Source organism: Carcharodon carcharias, chromosome 3, assembly GCF_017639515.1.
Source record: "Carcharodon carcharias isolate sCarCar2 chromosome 3, sCarCar2.pri, whole genome shotgun sequence".
Lineage (NCBI taxonomy): Eukaryota > Metazoa > Chordata > Chondrichthyes > Lamniformes > Lamnidae > Carcharodon > Carcharodon carcharias.
The window spans coordinates 201,610,408-201,628,316 of record NC_054469.1 but is presented as its reverse complement, the minus strand read 5'-3'; the positions used below and the strand labels follow the sequence as shown (position 1 = coordinate 201,628,316).

The 17,909-nt window shown below is 44.0% G+C and overlaps 1 protein-coding gene across 1 annotated transcript in view; it reads right to left on the bottom strand.

Annotated features, from left to right (window-relative positions):
* LOC121276499 (catenin delta-2-like) overlaps positions 1-17,909 on the bottom strand; it is a 943,152-nt gene that overhangs the window by 330,210 nt on the left and 595,033 nt on the right. The window contains exon 9 of the mRNA XM_041184989.1: positions 17,729-17,861. Within this exon, the coding sequence (XP_041040923.1) occupies positions 17,729-17,861 (133 nt within the window). The remainder of the gene's footprint in view (positions 1-17,728; positions 17,862-17,909) is intronic.

The following is a 17,909-nucleotide window of genomic DNA, read 5'->3' as shown; positions in this document are numbered from 1 at the left end:
TTGTGGCCATCACCTGTCTTAATATCTCTACGATGCTTGATATCAAATTTTGTCTGATAAACGTTCCAGTGAAGCTTTTTGAGACATTTTACTGTGTTAAAAGCGCAGTATAAATGCAAGTTGCTGTAGCTGAGAGACAGTAAATTAAAGAAGTTGTAACTACAGAATCACAGAATCTTAATGGCATAGAAGGAGGCCATTCGGCCCATCATGTCTGCACCAGCTCTCAAAATGAGCTTTATGACCTAGTGCCATTGCCCTGCCTTTTCCCCCCACCCTTGCACATTGTTTCTAGTCAAATAATCATCTAACGTCCACTTGAATGCCTCAATTGAACCTGCGTCCACCACACTTCCAGGCAGTGTATTCCAGACCCGAATCACTCGTTGTGTGAAAAAGCTTTTTCTCACGTCACACTTGCTTTTTTGGTAAATCACTTTAAATCTGTGCCCTCTTATTCTTGATCCTTTTACAAGTGGGAACAGCTTTTCCCTATACACTCTGTCCAGCCCCCTCATGATTTTGAACATCTCTATAAAATCTCCTCTCAGCCTTCTTCTCTCCAAGGAGAACAGTTCCAACCTTTCCAATCTATCCTCATAGCTGAAGTTTCTCATCCCTGGAACCATTCTTGTAAACCTCTTCTGCACTCTCTCCAATGTGCTCACGTCCTTCCTGGAATATGGTGCCCAGAACTGTACACAATATTCCAGCTGAGGTCTAACAAGTGTCTTATATAAATTCAGCATATCCTCCTTGCTCTTGTACTCTACGCCCCTATTAATAAAGCCCAGGATACTACGTGCTTTATTAACTGCTCTCCACCTGTCTTACCACATTCAATGATCTATGCACATGCACACCCAAGTCTTTCTGCTCCTGCACCCTCTTCAAAATTTCACCCCTTATTTCACCCATGTTCTTCCTACCAAAATGCATCACCTCACACTTCTCCACATTGAACTTCACCTGCCACCTATCTGCCCTCTCCACCAACTTGTCTATGTTCTCTTGAAGTTCCACACCGTCCTCCTTGCAGTTCACAACACTCCAAAGCTTCATATCATCTGCAGAGTTTGAAATTGTCCCCTGCACACCAAGATCTGGATTATTAATATATATCAGGAAAAGCAAGGATCCCAATACCGGCCCCTGGGGATCTACACTACAAACTTCCCTCCAGCCTGAAAAATATCCATTGACCATTACTCTCTGCTTCCTATTTTTCAGACAATTTTGTATCCATGTTGCCACTGTTGCTTTTATTCCATGAATAATAACTTTGCTAACAAGTCGGTTGTGTAGCACCGTGTCAAATGCCTTTTCAAAGTCCATGTCCGCCACATCAACAGCATTACCTCATTGACCTTTTCTGTTACCTCTTCAAAAAACACATGCAAGTTAGTTAAACACGATTTCCCCTTTAGGTGAAAAGGGGATGATTCATTTCCTCCACTCCTGACCCCTCAAGAGAAAATTACAATTACTTTTGGGGAATACAGCTTTTAAGAAAAAGGAATTTTAATTAACAAGCACAATAAATTAACAGACATGGTCTGTAAAGGATTGAAAACTGCTCGGATCATTTGACCCATAAGGAAGTAAAAGTCCTGGATTAGGGAATAGGTCTACATTTTAAAAAATTAATTCATGGGATGTGGGCTTCGCTGGCTGGGCTAGCATTTATTGCCTGTCCCCAGTTGCCCTTGAGAAGGTGGTGGTGTGCTGCCTCTTGAACCGCTGCAGTCCATGTTGTGTAGGTACACCCGCAGTTCTGTTAGGAAGGGAGTTCCAGGATTTGACCCAGTGACAGGATGGTGAGTGACTTGGAGGGGAACTTCTATCTGCTGCCCTTGTCCTTCTAGATGGTAGCGGTCAAGGGTTTGGAAGGTGATGTCTAAGGAGCCTTGGTGAATTACTGCAGTGCATCTTGTAGATGGTACACCCTGCTGCTACTGTGTGTCGGTGGTAGAGGGCGTGAATGTTTGTGGATGTGCTGCCAATCAAGCGGACTGCTTTGTCCTGGTCAGTGTCCAGCTTCTTGAGTGTTGTGGGAGCTGCACTCATCCAGGCAAGTGGGGAGTATTCCATCACACTCTTGACTTGTGCCTTGTAGATGGTGGACAGGCTTTGGGGAGTCAGGAGGTGAGTTACTCGTTGCATGTTTCCTAGCCTCTGACCTGCTCTTATAGCCACAGTATTTATATGGCTAATCCAGTTCAGTTTCTGGCCAATGGTAACCCCCAAAATATTGATAGTGGGGGATTCAGTGATGGTAATGCCAGTGAACATCAAGGGGCAATGGTTGGATTCTCTTTTGTTGGTGATGGTCATTGCCAGACACTTGTGTGGCGTGGATGTTACTTGCCACTTGTCAGCCCAAGCCTGGATATTATCCAGGTGCATTTGCTGCATTTGGACATGCGCTGCTTCGAATGGTGCTGAACATTGTGCAATCATCAGCGAACATCCCCACTTCTGACCTTACGATGGAAGGAAGGTCATTGTTGAAGCAGCTGAAGATGGTTGGGCCTAGGACACTACCCTGAGGAACTCCTGCAGTGATGTCCTGGAGCTCAGATGAACAAACTTAAAAACGACATCAAATGCAATGAAGGTCCTTGAGGGGGAAGATGAAAGCTTTTGTGCCACAAGCACATTCTTATCACAAAAAAGTAGTCTCTGGAAGAGCAGCTTGCTCAAAACTGGATGCTGAGCAGAAGAAATAAGAAATTCAACAACAATCAGTAAAAGATTATTATCTCCGCTCCAAAAAATACATCACTGCACGAGATTAAATGATAAACTGTTGGCTTGCAAGGAAGCTAAGGAGTTGGAGTAATTGTACAAACAGCAACAAAATAATGAAATAAGAAGCTTGGACATTTTGTACTCCTGAGTGTATAAACTCATTAAAGTTGCAATTATTTTAAATGGAAAATTTGTTAACTAAAGCTGGGATTTTCTGGCTCCATCGTGACAGGACCCATTGCTGGAGGTTCGACGGCCCAGCCAGGAGTCCATTAACTTTCAGCGAGACCGGATGACCTTGGCAGAGGGCGGGCCGGAAAATCCTACCCTAAGACGAGGAATGTGCCTTTCAATGGTGGTGAAAGCCTGAAATCTCCCAGATTTAGATAATCTATAGATAATACTAATGTGCTATTACAGTTATCTTATTAAATGCAAGAGTTTGCCAATGTCCAACACTCTGCTTTCTTGAAGGCTGGGGAAAGAATTTTCCATGCCCACTGGTGTCAAGCATGCTCGGCGGTATGAGTGGACAATATGGCGAGAAGGCTGGAAGTTGGTCTTACAACATCGTGAAACCAGCTTGTGATTGTTCGCTCAGCCTGTTGATGGTGGGCCTTATTTCCTGTTGTCGAATGTCAGAAACCTCATTGTAATACATCAGCATATCATTATAAGCCCAGCTTGCCGGAATCATCCCCCGAAGCTGGATTGTCTACCCGTGTCAGAGCGTTTCATAACAGCATGTATAAGGCGTGCACTTGGCGGGCTACACTTTGAGGGGAACTCGGATTGAGTGCATAGTAGCGTTGTGCAACGCTCGTCTGGGTTGGACTTCAAAGCTGAGGAGCTTTTTGGGGAGTGGGGGCAAGGGCTGCCCTGCTGTTGAGGTGACTCAGGGATGGGAGCAAGGGCTTTCCTGCGGTTGAAGCTAGTACACAAGCATGGGTGGAGTGGGGGGAGGGAAACGGCCGGGTATTAGGGAAACCTTGTATAAAATGACCATTCCTCTGCAGCTGAGACAGTTCAGACGCAGCGACATTGACGTGTGCATAGTTGGGCCTCTAGCTTAACTGCCTACTCAAGCAACGCAGAGGCATGAAAGTTCCACTAAGTGCTCCAGAGCTTTTCACCCCTCAGGCACAGACAGCAAACTAATGAGCATTTTAGTGGACTGCAGAACAGTTGGACGATTGGGCACATTGTACAAACTCCTTGCTAAAGCGGGCCCTGGAGCAGTCAATGGTGAAAGCGCTCACAGCCCCTTGCAATGAATAATCCCGGTTTGGACCAGTCTCCCAAATGGTTCAAGCTAACAATGCAGCCTTGCAGTGTGTGTTAGGAGAATGCCTGCACCTGAGCTGAGAGCACAGCATGCAACGGGCAAAGCTACTGCCAATCGGTCAGGTGGAGTGGGGCGGATGTGTTTGGGTTTTCACGCAGCCATGCAGCGCATTAAATTCTGGCTATCCAGGTGTTGGCCAGCACTCCCTGGGATGCATTAAGGGGCCTTCAGACTTAACCAAGAGAGCTTCTTAGAATACCCAAACTAACCAATGCGTCTCTCTCTTTCATCCTGGAGGAGTACATCAGGAGCATGGAGCCTGGTGAGCTAGCTGTATGCCTCATGGCTTACAGAGAGCAGAGACAAAGGAGAAGAAAGCAGCGGAGGTGCCTAGCTGGGCAGAGGGAGGAGCAGCACCCTCAGGATGAAGGGGTGGCTGGAGCACCCACACACGCAGCTCAAGATCCACAGCGAGCCGTCGCTGGTCGGCGCATAGCTAGACCAAGGGTCTATAGACACCACCTTTCATCCCTGCAGATGACCAACAACCACTGTCCCCAAAGACTACACGCATCTAGGGAACTGGTCAGTCACATCTGCCAGTTACTGCAGGATTTGGCGCCACGGGGACATGAAAGACATCCACTGCCAATGGCTGTGAAAGTGACTGTGGAGCTCAATTTCTATGCCAGTGGCTCCTTTCAGGGCTCCGCAGTGATCTGTGTGGGATATCACAAGCCTCCACCCACAAATGAACCCATTGGGTCACAGATGACAACTTCGCGAAGGCACACAACTTTGTGCATTTTGCCCGGGACCGAGAGAGCCAGGGTGTAAGAGTGATTGGATTTGCCCAGATCTCAGGTTTCTCACAGGTGCCAGGGTGCCATCAGCTGCACTCATGTGGCGCTCAGATCTCCCTTGCTACAAGGGGTCAACTATGTCAACCGTAAGGGCTTCCGTTTGCTGAATGTGCTGCTGATTGCGACCAATATAAATGTATCCTACTGGTCTGTGCACGGTTTCCAGGGAGTGTCCATGACTCCTACATTCTCAGTCGGTCACACATCCCTGACGTTTTCCAGGATCCACAGAGGCTGCAGGATTGGCTCCTAGGGAACAAGGGCCATCCACAAAGGACATGACACCCGTGAGACGGCCTCAGTCTGCAGCAGAGCGACGGTATAACGAGGCTCATGCTGCAACCCACAACCTGGTGGAGCAAACCATCAGGATGCTGAAAATGAGGTTCCGGTGCCCTGGACCGGTGTGATAGAGCTCTGCAATATAATCCACAGAGGGTGTCACGCATCATCGCTTGCTGTGCCCTTTACAACATGGCACTGCAATGGGGAGAGGGGCTGGCTGAGGAGGAGATACAGGAGCTGGAGGTCTCCTCCGATGATGAGGACGTCAACAGGGATGAGGGTGAGGAAGCCAGATGAGGCAGGCATGCACGGGAGGCCCTCATAGCTGCTAGATTTGTGGAGGATGATGACGACATGCAGTGAGGAGACACCATGGATCCTCACATCGCATCTGTGAATGTCTGACTCCAGTCTGGTCAAGGGCAGCTCGTTTGCACTCTGTGATCAGGGTCATATCATGGAGACACAGCCATGAAACTTTAAAAGCACCTGATCCTTTGTCAGCCTTCAGCACCTGACCCCATCAGGAGCACAGCCTCGTCGGTCACAGATGCTGAAGAGATGGGGGCTAGCCCCTCCTTAAATGTGCTGAGACCATACGGAGAGAATGACGGAACTCTGTGATGCCTGCCCATGACATTCTGGCAGCAATGACAAGCACCTTTGAGGTGCAGGCATCACTAATATGTCCAGCGATTGTGAGGCCAGACCATTACTTTGGTCTGAGGGTTGCACAAAGAACAGGGAAGATACCCTGGACTGAGACACCTGCCTTTATCTTGTGCAGAAAGGTTCCACATCTGAGTGACATGAACACTGCTCATCAGGACAAGGAGCCATAGGCAGAGAGACACCCTTGGGAGTTTATTGACAATAGTGAAAAGTATGTACAAGTGATTAGCACCCATACCCAGGCTGTGCTACTACATCTTCTTAACTTTCCTGGTCCTGCCGCTATCTTGGTGCTCCTCAGACATCCACAGTGGAGGTGGAGGCAGCCTGTTGACTGCTACACCCTGTCTGTGATGACCTTGGCAGAGATCATCTGGAGGGCCGAGACCTGGAGGGCCCCGGCCTACTTTCGGGGTCTTACTGTGTGGCAGTGGCTCATTCCTCCGCCTGTGGAGCTGGAGCAGTTGAGGTCACAGTAAGAGGGGACTCGGATGGGCCAGGCACTCCTGGAGTCACCTGGGTGTGCACATGCTGATCCTCCTCCCTATGGGTGTCTGAGGGCCCCTGGCTGACTCCTTGAGGACAAGGGTTAGCTGGAATGAGATCAGGCTGCCCCGCACCTCTCTCACAACTACTGTTGGAGGCCAACTTTGGCGCAGCAGTGTGGGAGCGACGTCCAGGTCCAAGGTCTCCATGACGGCCACCATCCTACCAGTGTTTACCTCGGTGCATTGGCATGCCGGCACTATCACCTCAGCCTGAAGGTGGATGGATTCCTCCATTGTGCCTTGCTTCTGAGGAGTGCAGCAGACATCTCTTCCTGATTTTTCTGAGCTTACCTTTGCAGCTCCAGCAACTGTGACATGACTGAGTCCAGAGGCTCGTCATCTGACTCAGGCTCAGCAATGTTCTGGCCTCCAGCAGACCTCTGAGTGCAGGGGACCTGGGAAGTCCTTGCCGCAGCCTGCTGTGGATCAGACAGTGCGATGTGCTCACCAGATTGTGATCACAAGGCTATATAAGCTAGGTCCCACTGAGGTGTCTGTCTCTGCACTGGTGGAGGGTGTGGGTGAGCGCTGTGACAGGACTTCAAGGAGGTTGCTTTCAGGTTCCTTCGGGGCTTGATTGGAGGCCAAGGGTCGTGGACTTTTTAAAAATTCATTCACGGGATGTGGGCTTTGCTGGCTGGGCCAGTATTTAATGCCCATTCCTAGTTGCCTTTGAGAAGGTAGTGGTGAGCTGCCCTCCTGAACTGCTGCAGTCCATGTGGTGTAGATACACCCACGTGCTGTTAAGAAGGGAGTCCCAAGATTTTGACCCGCGACAGTGAAGGAACGATGATATGTTGAGTAACTTGGAGGGGAACTTCCAGGTGGTGATGTTCCTATCTATCTGCTGCCCTTATCCTTCCAGATGATAATGGTCGTGCATTTGGAAGGTGCTGCTGAAGGAGCCATGGTGAATTCCTGCAGTGACTCTGTTGGCTGTTTGGCAGATGTGCCTGCTAAAGCAAAGAGAGATAATTAGTGTATGGCAGTGGCCTGCGAAACAGGACACATCACTCACATCGCGGTTGTCTGATGGATGTTGCACTGCTGGATCCTCACATGGTGGAGCACCGCTGACCTCACCATCAGCACAGGAACAGTCCAGATCCCCACCGGCCAGCTGGATGGCTCTGTTTTCAAAGTCCGTGAGGACCTTGACGTCAGGCATTCCTCAACCAGTCTGCAACCTCTCCCTTTTGTTGTGTGACAGCTTGTCCTGCATGAATAGAAATGGAGGGAGTGTCAGCAGGACATCTGCCAGGCCAGATAAGTATGCCTGGCATGTGTGGGTGGTGATTGGTCCCATGTGCAGGATGAGGACAATGAAGGTGTGTGTGAGACAGTGGATGCTGATGTCCCTTGAACTGGCAGTGAGCGAAGGCCCAGTGGATGTCTGATGGGTTTGTGAGTGTGTGAGTTGAGAGTGACGAGTAGAGTGACTTACCCTTGCGGAACAAAGGAGATCATTTATCCTCTTGCGGCACTCGGTGGCTGTCCTCTTTTTGCAGGACGTTGGTGCTGACCACCGCTGCAACCGCCTCCCAATCCAGATCGGTGATGTTGCTGCCCAACCTGTAGCCAGAGCGGGGATAGAGGACACCATGGTGGGCCTCCACAATATCCAGAAAGTGCTCAAGGGATGTATCATTGAACCTGGGAGCTGCAGTCTTTTTGCCTTTCAGGGCCATGTCTTCAGTGCAACAGTCCTGGGCTGGAAGCACTGAGAGGTGTGCATGCAACTACACTTTTAAATATGGAGCCCGATGTGCTGAAGCAGTGATCTGATGGTGTGGCAGGTGAATGAGAGCTCACCGGCCAAGGAACTGGTGTGTTTCCCGGGAATACATAAATAATACGGCAGGTTTGGGATGATACGGCATGAGAAGCTACCACATCTAGTGCAAATCTGGGATGATTCCGCTCCATGACATTGTCAGTTAAGGACAAGATTGAATTCTTAGGCCAATCAATAGCTAAAAAAAGCTCATCATACTGCCATTGATGGAAATAATCAAAGAGTGTGACTACTGAACATCAGGAAGCTGTTACTGGCCTCCTACTTTGTCTGGTTCATGGGTTTCTAAAGGAAGTCTTTGAAGGGGTGTTAGCAACATTCCAATAAGGAATCCAACCACATTTCTATGTGGTGCTGATACTGTCAAACCTGGCTACAGAACATGTATAACACATGGGACCTCTTTTGATGTCTGTCTTTAATGCCATGCTCTATCCTTTGCACAATAATATATTGTAGTCCTTCCTTAATTCTATAATTTCCTCAAACCCACCAATCATCCGAATACCCTGTGATCCTCCAGCATTTTATCCTTGCCCCATTTCCTTCGCACCACCATTAGTAGCCATGCCTTTAGCTGGCAAGACCTGAAGCTCTGGAAATTTCTCCCTAAATTTCTATGACATTCTATTACCCTATTTTCCTTTAAGATCCTTGTTAAAACATAACTCTTTGACTAAACTTTTGGTCACCTGCCATAATAAGCATTATTAAAATTGTATAAATATTATAATGTCCTAAGAATAATTGGTTCTGTGACAATATGTCTGATTATGCCTATGTGAAGCATTTTGGCACTTTTAAAAAATGTTCTTTTCAATGTACAAGTATTCTTGCTTACCTATCAGACATAGAGGGGGCCACAAATTCCACCCTAATGAAGAAAATATTCTTCCCTGAGTTTTCCACTGCTTATGATTTATGTTTCAGCTTGGTTGTCTATGAGGCAACCCAGAGTGAAGACAACAATAATAAAGGCAATAGCCAGTTAAACCACCTGATACTTTCTGACAAGGTAGAGAATGAGCAACTCAAGTTAGTTCAACTAATTCTGTTCATGCAACCAAAATCTGCTGTGACTTTTGCATTATTCACACACTGTTCCATGTATTGCAAACTGCCACGAAGAGAAAGAGCAAAATATGTGTGTAACATAACTGGAGTGTTTGGTTATCAATTTACACTATCAGATTTGTGTTGTAAATGGCCAACCCACCAACCCATTGCCTGCAAAGTACTGAAAAGAAGTTCTTTGCTGCTTCAGATTTCAAATTCCAGCCTTTACAAAGGAAATAGTAGAATTCCTTCTGCCGCTGCTGATAACCAACAATGACTAAATTCAAGTGGGAATACTGGCCATGCTGAGGCATCTTATCAAAACTGTTCTTTTGTACATGGAAAGTGATAAGTATCAGATTGTGAATTGCCTGAAATTTCCTGTTCTAGCAAGTGATGCCAAATACAATAGCCATTCACAGCTATTTGGAGTTAGAGAGGGGAATAGAAATGGAGAGATTTATCATTTGACAGTGTGTTCTGTTGGATGAGGAGAATGACAAAAACATGAAAAAGGTTTGCAATTCCGGGCATGAATATAGTCATAAGTTTCTTCTTTTACCCAGAGAATGGTTAGCATGTGGAAGTCACTGTCACAATACATAGCTTAGGTGTATAGGACAGATGCAGTTAAGGGGAATCTAGATAAACTTATGAGGGAGAAATTAATAGAAGCATGTGGTGATAGAGTGAGATGAAGAGGGGTGGGAGAAGGCTTATGTAGAACATAAACACCCGCATAAACCAGTTGGATAGAATGGCCTGTTTTTGTTTTGTACATTCTACGTAGTACGATGTAAATTTGTGCAGGCTGTGTGAAACATTGATGAAAGTGACTGTTAGGGAAGCTATATTACATCTCACCTATATTTTGTGATTAAAAGGAATGTCTCTGCATAAATTTTCTGAAGTAGGCAGTAGTTGAAACATATCAAAATCAGAACAACCCCTTCATGTTTGCTACAAGTTGGAGTAAAAGAAGATAGCTTTCTGTTCTGCGTTACTTATGAACATCTGGTAGATAAATCTACATGTTACCACAACCAAGGAGTTGTGTTTACCATTCCCCAGAATGTCGTTAGACAGGCAATTTATAAGTGAAGATCATGATCTCTATCATGGAGCCTATGGCTAGAATTTTAAGAAAACTCACCTAGCAGGAAACTAAGAGGTTGAGAAGAATATTACAGTAATACCATGGCTAATATTATTCTTGTTACAAATATTGAACTTAACAAGATGGTTATGTTTGAAAATGTACCCTTTCATTATTTGAAAAAGAATGCTCTGAATAGGTAAGCATATTAACTCCGTTCAGAAACAGGCCCATGTGATCTGGTTGTCATGGGGAAAGAAACCCAAACCAAAACCTGTTGAAAATCAAGCGACACAGAAAGAGAGACAGCTGCTTGTTAGACGCAGCGGCAGGCACTGGGACAGAGACAAAGGAATTATTACTGTCAGGAAGAAGCAGACGATATTGCTGTAAAGAGCAGGGCAAACTGTTATTCTGTTAACGACTAAGCAGAATGCTTGAAAACGTTGAGTTTTTTGATTGAAAGGAATGGAACAGGACTAACTGGGATTTTCAAGATTTAAGGAACATGGAGTTGCAGAGGTGGACTTTGCTGGTGGAAGTCTGGTCTGGAATTCTTTTCGAAGGACACTGGAAGATTCGACCTGGTGTGGTAGGGAGAAGTGAGCCTGCAGGAAGCTGGTATTAATCTTGCATCGTTACCCATCTGCAGGAGTGGAGGGTAAAGTAAAAATGTTTTGAAGGCATATTTCAATTAAGTTAATTAGTTAATGCAAAAGTATTTTTTCTTTAGTATCGTATATTAGTTGCCTGCTGGAAGCTGGGGTTAATTTGAGACTTAATCTTGTATTGCTACCCATCTGCCAGAGGTGTAGAATGTTTTCTAAGGCATATTTTAATTGAGTTGATTAGTTAATGCGAAAGCTTCTTTTCTTTAGTATCGTATATTAGTTATCTGCTAAGCAATGTTTGATCTATGTTGATTTAGTTTGTACAGCAAAAATTTTAAAACTTAGAATCCTGTCCTTTGGTTATTTCCACTGCTCGCTTGGAAATTCATCTCTTTTATAAAAGTTACTGGTTACTCCTGGGATCATAACACTCTTCCTAACCACTTTGTGTGAAAAAGTTTCTCCTCATGTCTCCATTGCTTCTTTTGCCAATTACTCTGGACCCATACACTGGCCTTATATCCGTGAATTAGTTTGCCGGTTTCACCTGAGTGTATTTTGCGATCACATTGCCTTGTGTTGTGAATTTTGCTTCCACCCGAAAAAGCTAATTCCAGTTTAACTTAAGTGCTAACAACCAGTTCCTTCCTAACAAGGCTGATTTTTCACCCTTCACTACAATGATGGGAAACTTTGCACATTGCTCCTTGAATGTGACTGGAACCGGCACACTTCCCATTATAGAGATTTTCTCTCCTCCATAACTTTGAATTCTCGGTCATGATTATACACTCCCAGTTGACCAAGAATACTTGTTGATGTGGCCATCTTCAAAGGTCAGTCCACTCACATGCGTAAACAGTCTTTTCACTAAGACTGGATTTTTAAAGCTATTTCTCGGCAAAAAAAACTCAGTTCTTCTACTGGTTTGCTGGAACCTTCCCCAACCAAATTTGTTCAGCTAGAGAAGACAAAATTCTATCCTTGTTGCCAAAGTGTGATATATTTGCAGGACAGAAAAGAGGCATTGTGCCACATAGAAAGTCAAATACCAACTGAAAATAGTTTAATCTGGTTTTGGCTATATATACATACTACCATTCATAAGAAGGTGCTATTACACTATTATAGTGACTATATCTTCCAAACCATCTCATATGAACCCTTTGCATGAGCCATTCATGCGAGGGTGGTTGTCAACTTGCAGTCTGTTTATCAGCTAAAACCTTATGTAGCATTTCATCAATCACTGCACGATTCCTTACACAGTGCCCATTGCTAAAAGGATTTTCAGCTGCGGTATTCATGACCATTACATATGTCTCTGAGCTTGTCATTCTCAAATTCCCCTACATCAGTCAGAAACTTTGCTGGTGTCCAAGTGCACCCCAATTTGTTTCTCCATGATTTTGTCTGCAACCTTTTTGTCCTGACTATGTATTATTGTAGGTTAAATCTGGTTGCCATGTCTAAGAAATGTAGGATGAAAACATTTCTGTCTTTGTCCCATACCTTTAGGTCCATGGCAATGATCTTACTAAAGTCACATGCCAATGGAAGACTTAGAATAGGAGCTGGTGGCATCCTTTGATACTTTTAATGGATTTCACAATACTCACTAATCTCTTCTATTCACCTTATATACACTTCATCAGCCACAGTTGTATCTTTTAGTAGGAGTTTTAACCTTTGACGATTAGGTTGAGTAAATTGTCTATGTAATTTTCAGACAATTTACCATTAACTGTCTCATTCTTATAAGCTGATGCCATTAATATTTGTCTAACACTCTGGTGAGAAATGTCAGAGTTTGTTAAGGGGATACAATAATTCCCTGACTTGGTAAGCTGCAGATCAACTGATTTTTAAAAATAATTGCCTCATCATGTTCCACGTCAAGTTTCTTTTGTGCCTTTTTCATGCAAGGTTTACTCAACTGCATAGCTATCTCACGAGATACTACATCAATACTTATAAAATGGCTTACTCCAGGTATTTTACATGGTATTACAACTATCTTTAGCGACCTCAATTTGTTGCCATCAGAAAACCTAAAGCAATTAATGCTTTTATATTCTTTAACCATGCATCGATCTTCACGGCTTATTGAATCAAGATATCATTTTAACCAATCTGTCCCGCATATGATTAAGTGCAAGCTCTTTCTAGTACTGCACAGTTAAAGGAATCTACATCTAACATATTCAACACAGGACTAAACCTTTGACCAGTATAATTTGGTTTGCTTCATAATTATCTGCATCCCTTCCTCAGAATTCTCTTTGCCATGTATCCTTTCGAGGACCGTGTCTCTTTGCTTTGGACAGTTCACGGCATAATGATTCACCTAGTCACACCTGAAGCACCTATTAACTGCTCCTCAGGCATTCCTGGGATTAATTTTTCCATTACTGTTGTTCCAATTTTGCCTTCTGCTGTCATAGCTAGATCTGCTAAAGATGCTTCAGTCCCTATTCTGCACATTTTTAATCCTTCTGTTGTATTGAGGCCTGCATCTGGCCTCTAGATTATTTCAAAATCTGATAGTAATTGAGTCTTCTATTCTATTCTTTGTGTCACTGTGGAATGTCTCATTGTTCCATGAAGGCTGAATGAAATGTCTGTTTCCACAGGAATATTTTTTAAGACAGAAGACATCTGAACCAACAGGGTCTCCTTCTCTAAGAGCCAAATACTAGTTGGAATCGATCACCTGCCCATATGAGACACCTTAGCAGAATCCAGTATCAATTCTGGTATTCCAAATTTGAATTTTGTCATTTTACACTATCTGCCACAGTCCATGATACATTCTTCCATAGAATGGCCATCTGTTTTCTGAAATCCATCAAATTCTGACCATGTCTCATTAGCATTTAACAAATTGTCTTTCTTGCAGATTTCACCCGGGAACTCTAATGTAAGGTCCAAAGCTTCATCACTATCCAACTGACGAGCATCCATCTCACAAAATACTTTACTTCTGATTTCACTTCTTTAGGAAACGGCAACACCAAGGCCATACCTTATTTTCTCTTTGGCAGGGTTATAATCCATGTCCAGAGTCATTCTTCCACTGCTGATATGGTTCAGACTCAGAACAGTGGAGGATAATCTTATCCTGGCAATTTATGCTTGTTTTTTGCTATTTCCCACAATGCGCACAAGGATTTTAGTTTTATGTCTAAGAACTTTTTTCTTAGGTTCCAACCTTCAGGCAGCATCCTCTGCAACTATGTTATATTCCAGAAAGCCTGGTGGTCAAGGATAGAACTAGAGCCAATCTTAACACACTTTTTATAGGCTTTTCTTTACAGAGATGAACATTACAAACATGTACCTCCTAAATCAACCACCACAGTTTTGATCTGTTCCTATTTATAGGGGCACCCCTGAATTCCTAGTTAATGGCTACCACCTATATATAACTCAATACAATTAATACACAATTAACATGGGGTTGGACAGAAATCAGTTTTTTTTGGTAGACTTCTTTTATTCTTTGATCAGATATGCATGTCACTGGCAAGGTCAGTGAAGCCACATTACTTATGTGGCTGTTCCAGTTAAGCTTCAGGTTAATGATGACCCACCTCCCTCAGGATGTTGATGGTGAGGGATTCAACAATGGTAATGCTGTTGAATGTGAACGGTCAGTGGTTAGACTCTATCTTGTTGGTCATAGTCATGCCTGTCACTTGTCTGGCACGAGTGTTAGATTTCTACTTGTGTCAGATTTTATATAGTGGAATATCTATTTAATTATATATTTCATCTCTAAACTGGCTTAGAAAGGGAATTCCATTACTTATGTTCTAGACAGCTGAAGGCACGGTTACCCATGGCAGAGCAATTAAAATTGAGAATGTTCAACAATTGGTGGAGCACAAGGTTCTCGGGGGAGTGTCACTAGGGAGGGATTTGAAAGCAAGGATGGAAACTTTAAAATCAAGGCTTGCCAGACCAGGAGCCAATGTAGATCGTGGAGAACAGGGGTGATGGTGAGCAGAGCTTGGATATGAGCGGCAGAGTTTTGGATGAACTCAAGTTTATGGATGTTAGTAAATGGAGGGCTGGTCTGAAGAGCATTGAGTCAAGATGAGAGATAACAAAGGCATAGATGAGGGTCTCAGTAACAGGTGAACTGAGACAGAAGCAGAAACAGGCAAAGCTATAGAGGTGGGCTAGGCAAATTTGGTGATAGAGGGGTGTGTTTGGAAGTTCATCTCAGAGTCAAACAGGACAGTGAAATTGTGAATGATTTAGTTCAGCCTCAGACACTGGCCAGGGAGAGGGATAGAGTCAGTGGCTACGGACCTAAGCTTCAGTCCTACCAATATTTACCGCTCATCCAGTACTGGATATCAGACAAATCAGAGATGATGACGGGGTCAAGCAAGGTGGTGGTGATTAGAGCCAGGTATCATCAGTGTACAAGTGAAACCTAACATGCCTTTGGATGCTGTCACCCAAGCAGCAGCATGTTGATGAGAAACAGATGGAGGCTGAGGATAGATCCTTGGAGAATTTCCGAGGTAATGGTGCATGTGAAGGAGGAGAGAGGGGTGGAGAGATGGAGACATTTAGGGAGGGAACTCCAAAGCTTTAGGATATAGACACAGCTACCAATGGTGAGAGTACCAATTACCAACAGAAACTGCAGTGGGGGGGGGGGGGGGGGGGGGGGGGTGTCAGAGGCTATAGCTGGAAGGGCAGAGAAATATAAAAGAGCTGTAAGCCTGGAAGAGATTACAGAGGTAGGAGGGGTGAGGCCAAGGCAGGATTTGAACACAAGTGTGAGAATGTAAAATTCAAGGCCTTGGAGCCACAGAGGTGACACATCATAGCACACTGCAGTAAAGTAAAACAAAATATGGGAATCTCAGTGTAATTCTTCAGATTGAATAAAGCTTATCATCACTCCAATCCCATCCTCTCTTTTGATTCCAAATCTAGGCAGCTCTGCAAAAAACTGACAGGATTTCTCAAATAAATTTGGTTAAAGTATTCACAGCAGGAATGCTATCTTCATGACAAAAATGGAGGCTACAAGAAGACTTGGTGTCCCTTCACATTAAACTGTAATGGGGTATGCTGCTGAAGCTTCCTTTGAAGAAAATGAACATGCCCTAAATGCTGACCTTGTTATCTATAAAGTTTCTCTGGGGATGAACACTGAGTGAACATATCTGTAGTTGCACAGCTCTGGAATGATTAACTCATCTGTTAAAAATTCTGCTTCAAGTTTGTATGCAAATGACAGTTAGAGAGCGTCTGGTTGATACCTTCAACTAATCGCTTGATACGAATAAAATTCAATCCCAATGGAAACAAAAGAGATGATTTATAAAATGCCGACAAACTGGTACATAGGTTAAAACATGGATGATCAGCTTAAAAACCAGATGGTATTGCATGTAAATTCAGTTTAAGGTCTAGGTTTTATAAATCCTTGGATGATCCCGCTTATACATTTTTTGTAATGCTGAAACATAAGACATTAAACTACAAATGTATCAGACATTTTTTGTATCCAATGACACAGTGCAAACTGTATTGGACAATCTCTCACCAATATAACTTGAGAGACAGTGCCATATGGTACGCAATGAGATATAAATACCTAAAAAAAGACTTGCATTTATATAGCACCTTTCACAACATTAGGACATACCAAAGGCTTTTACAGTCATTGAAATACTTTTGCAACATAGCCACTGTTGTAATGTAGAAAGCGAAGCAGCCAATTTGCGCACAGCAAGGTCCCACAAACAGCAGTGTGTTAAAGACCAGACATTCCATTTTAGTGGCTTTGGTTATGGGGTAAAAAATGGCCAGGACACCAGGGAGAAAGCCCTGCTATCCTTCAATAGTGCCACAGAATCCACCTGAAAGTACAAATGGAGTCTCACCTGAAAGACAGCAACTTCAACAGTATTCCATTGATGTGTTAGCATGCATTATGGGCTCAAGTCTCTGGAATAGAACTTGAACCTACGATCCACTGACGAGAGACAGGAATGCTACCCCTCAGTTGTAACTGATTTAGTGAGCTCCAAGACTGGCAGGTCCTATGTTGGTGACAATTTTCACACCAATGTTTGTCAAAGGCTTATCACTGGTGGGAGTTTTCACTTCAATGGCTTCAGTACTTCAATGTCTTTCAGACTGATCCTGAAAAGTGGGAGGAGTTGGCATGCATAACCCTAAAGACCCTAATGTAACTTTTGATAAACTGAGCATGCACAGCATTGCCCACTGGTTGTTAGATATTCCAATGTTGTCGATGGGACTCTGAAATCTCACAAAAACATAAACAAAGTAAACACAGCCCATCAACAGGCACACCATATTCCATTGCTCCCACTGGCAACTGTTTCCCACAATAGATTGTAAACCTAGCATCACACACTCCGTAAATTTTCATTTTTCATTGTTGCTTAGTCATCTCCTCAACCGATGGGAAACTGAGTGAATAGCATTTGAAGGTATAATTAACAAATATCACCTTACGTTGATTCCAAAATAAATAATAATTACTTTTGATGCTGATTAGAGACTGACTGTAACTATTGTTGGCATGTGGGCGGACTTCATAAGTGGGTTTCAGTTCCACTATTTGTGATGGAAAAGCATTAAGCTAATCGTCTAATGGGCAAATAATTGCTAAGCACAGCTGAATGCCAGCAGTTGAACATTGCTATTCCTAAGTAGGAGATTATTCATTTAAACTGTATGGCAATGTGCACTTCCACAGTGTACTCACCTCCGCTTTGATCTTATTGTCTCCAAAGCACAGGTGTTGCAGGTAGGCTGCTGCATTGGACTGCACTGAAGGAAACTGATGCTGCAACATCTGGATGACCTCTGGCAGCTCAGGATCCCGCCAACCAAACTCCCTGTGGAAGTATATTAAAATGATACTGAATGATCCTGAACCACTCATT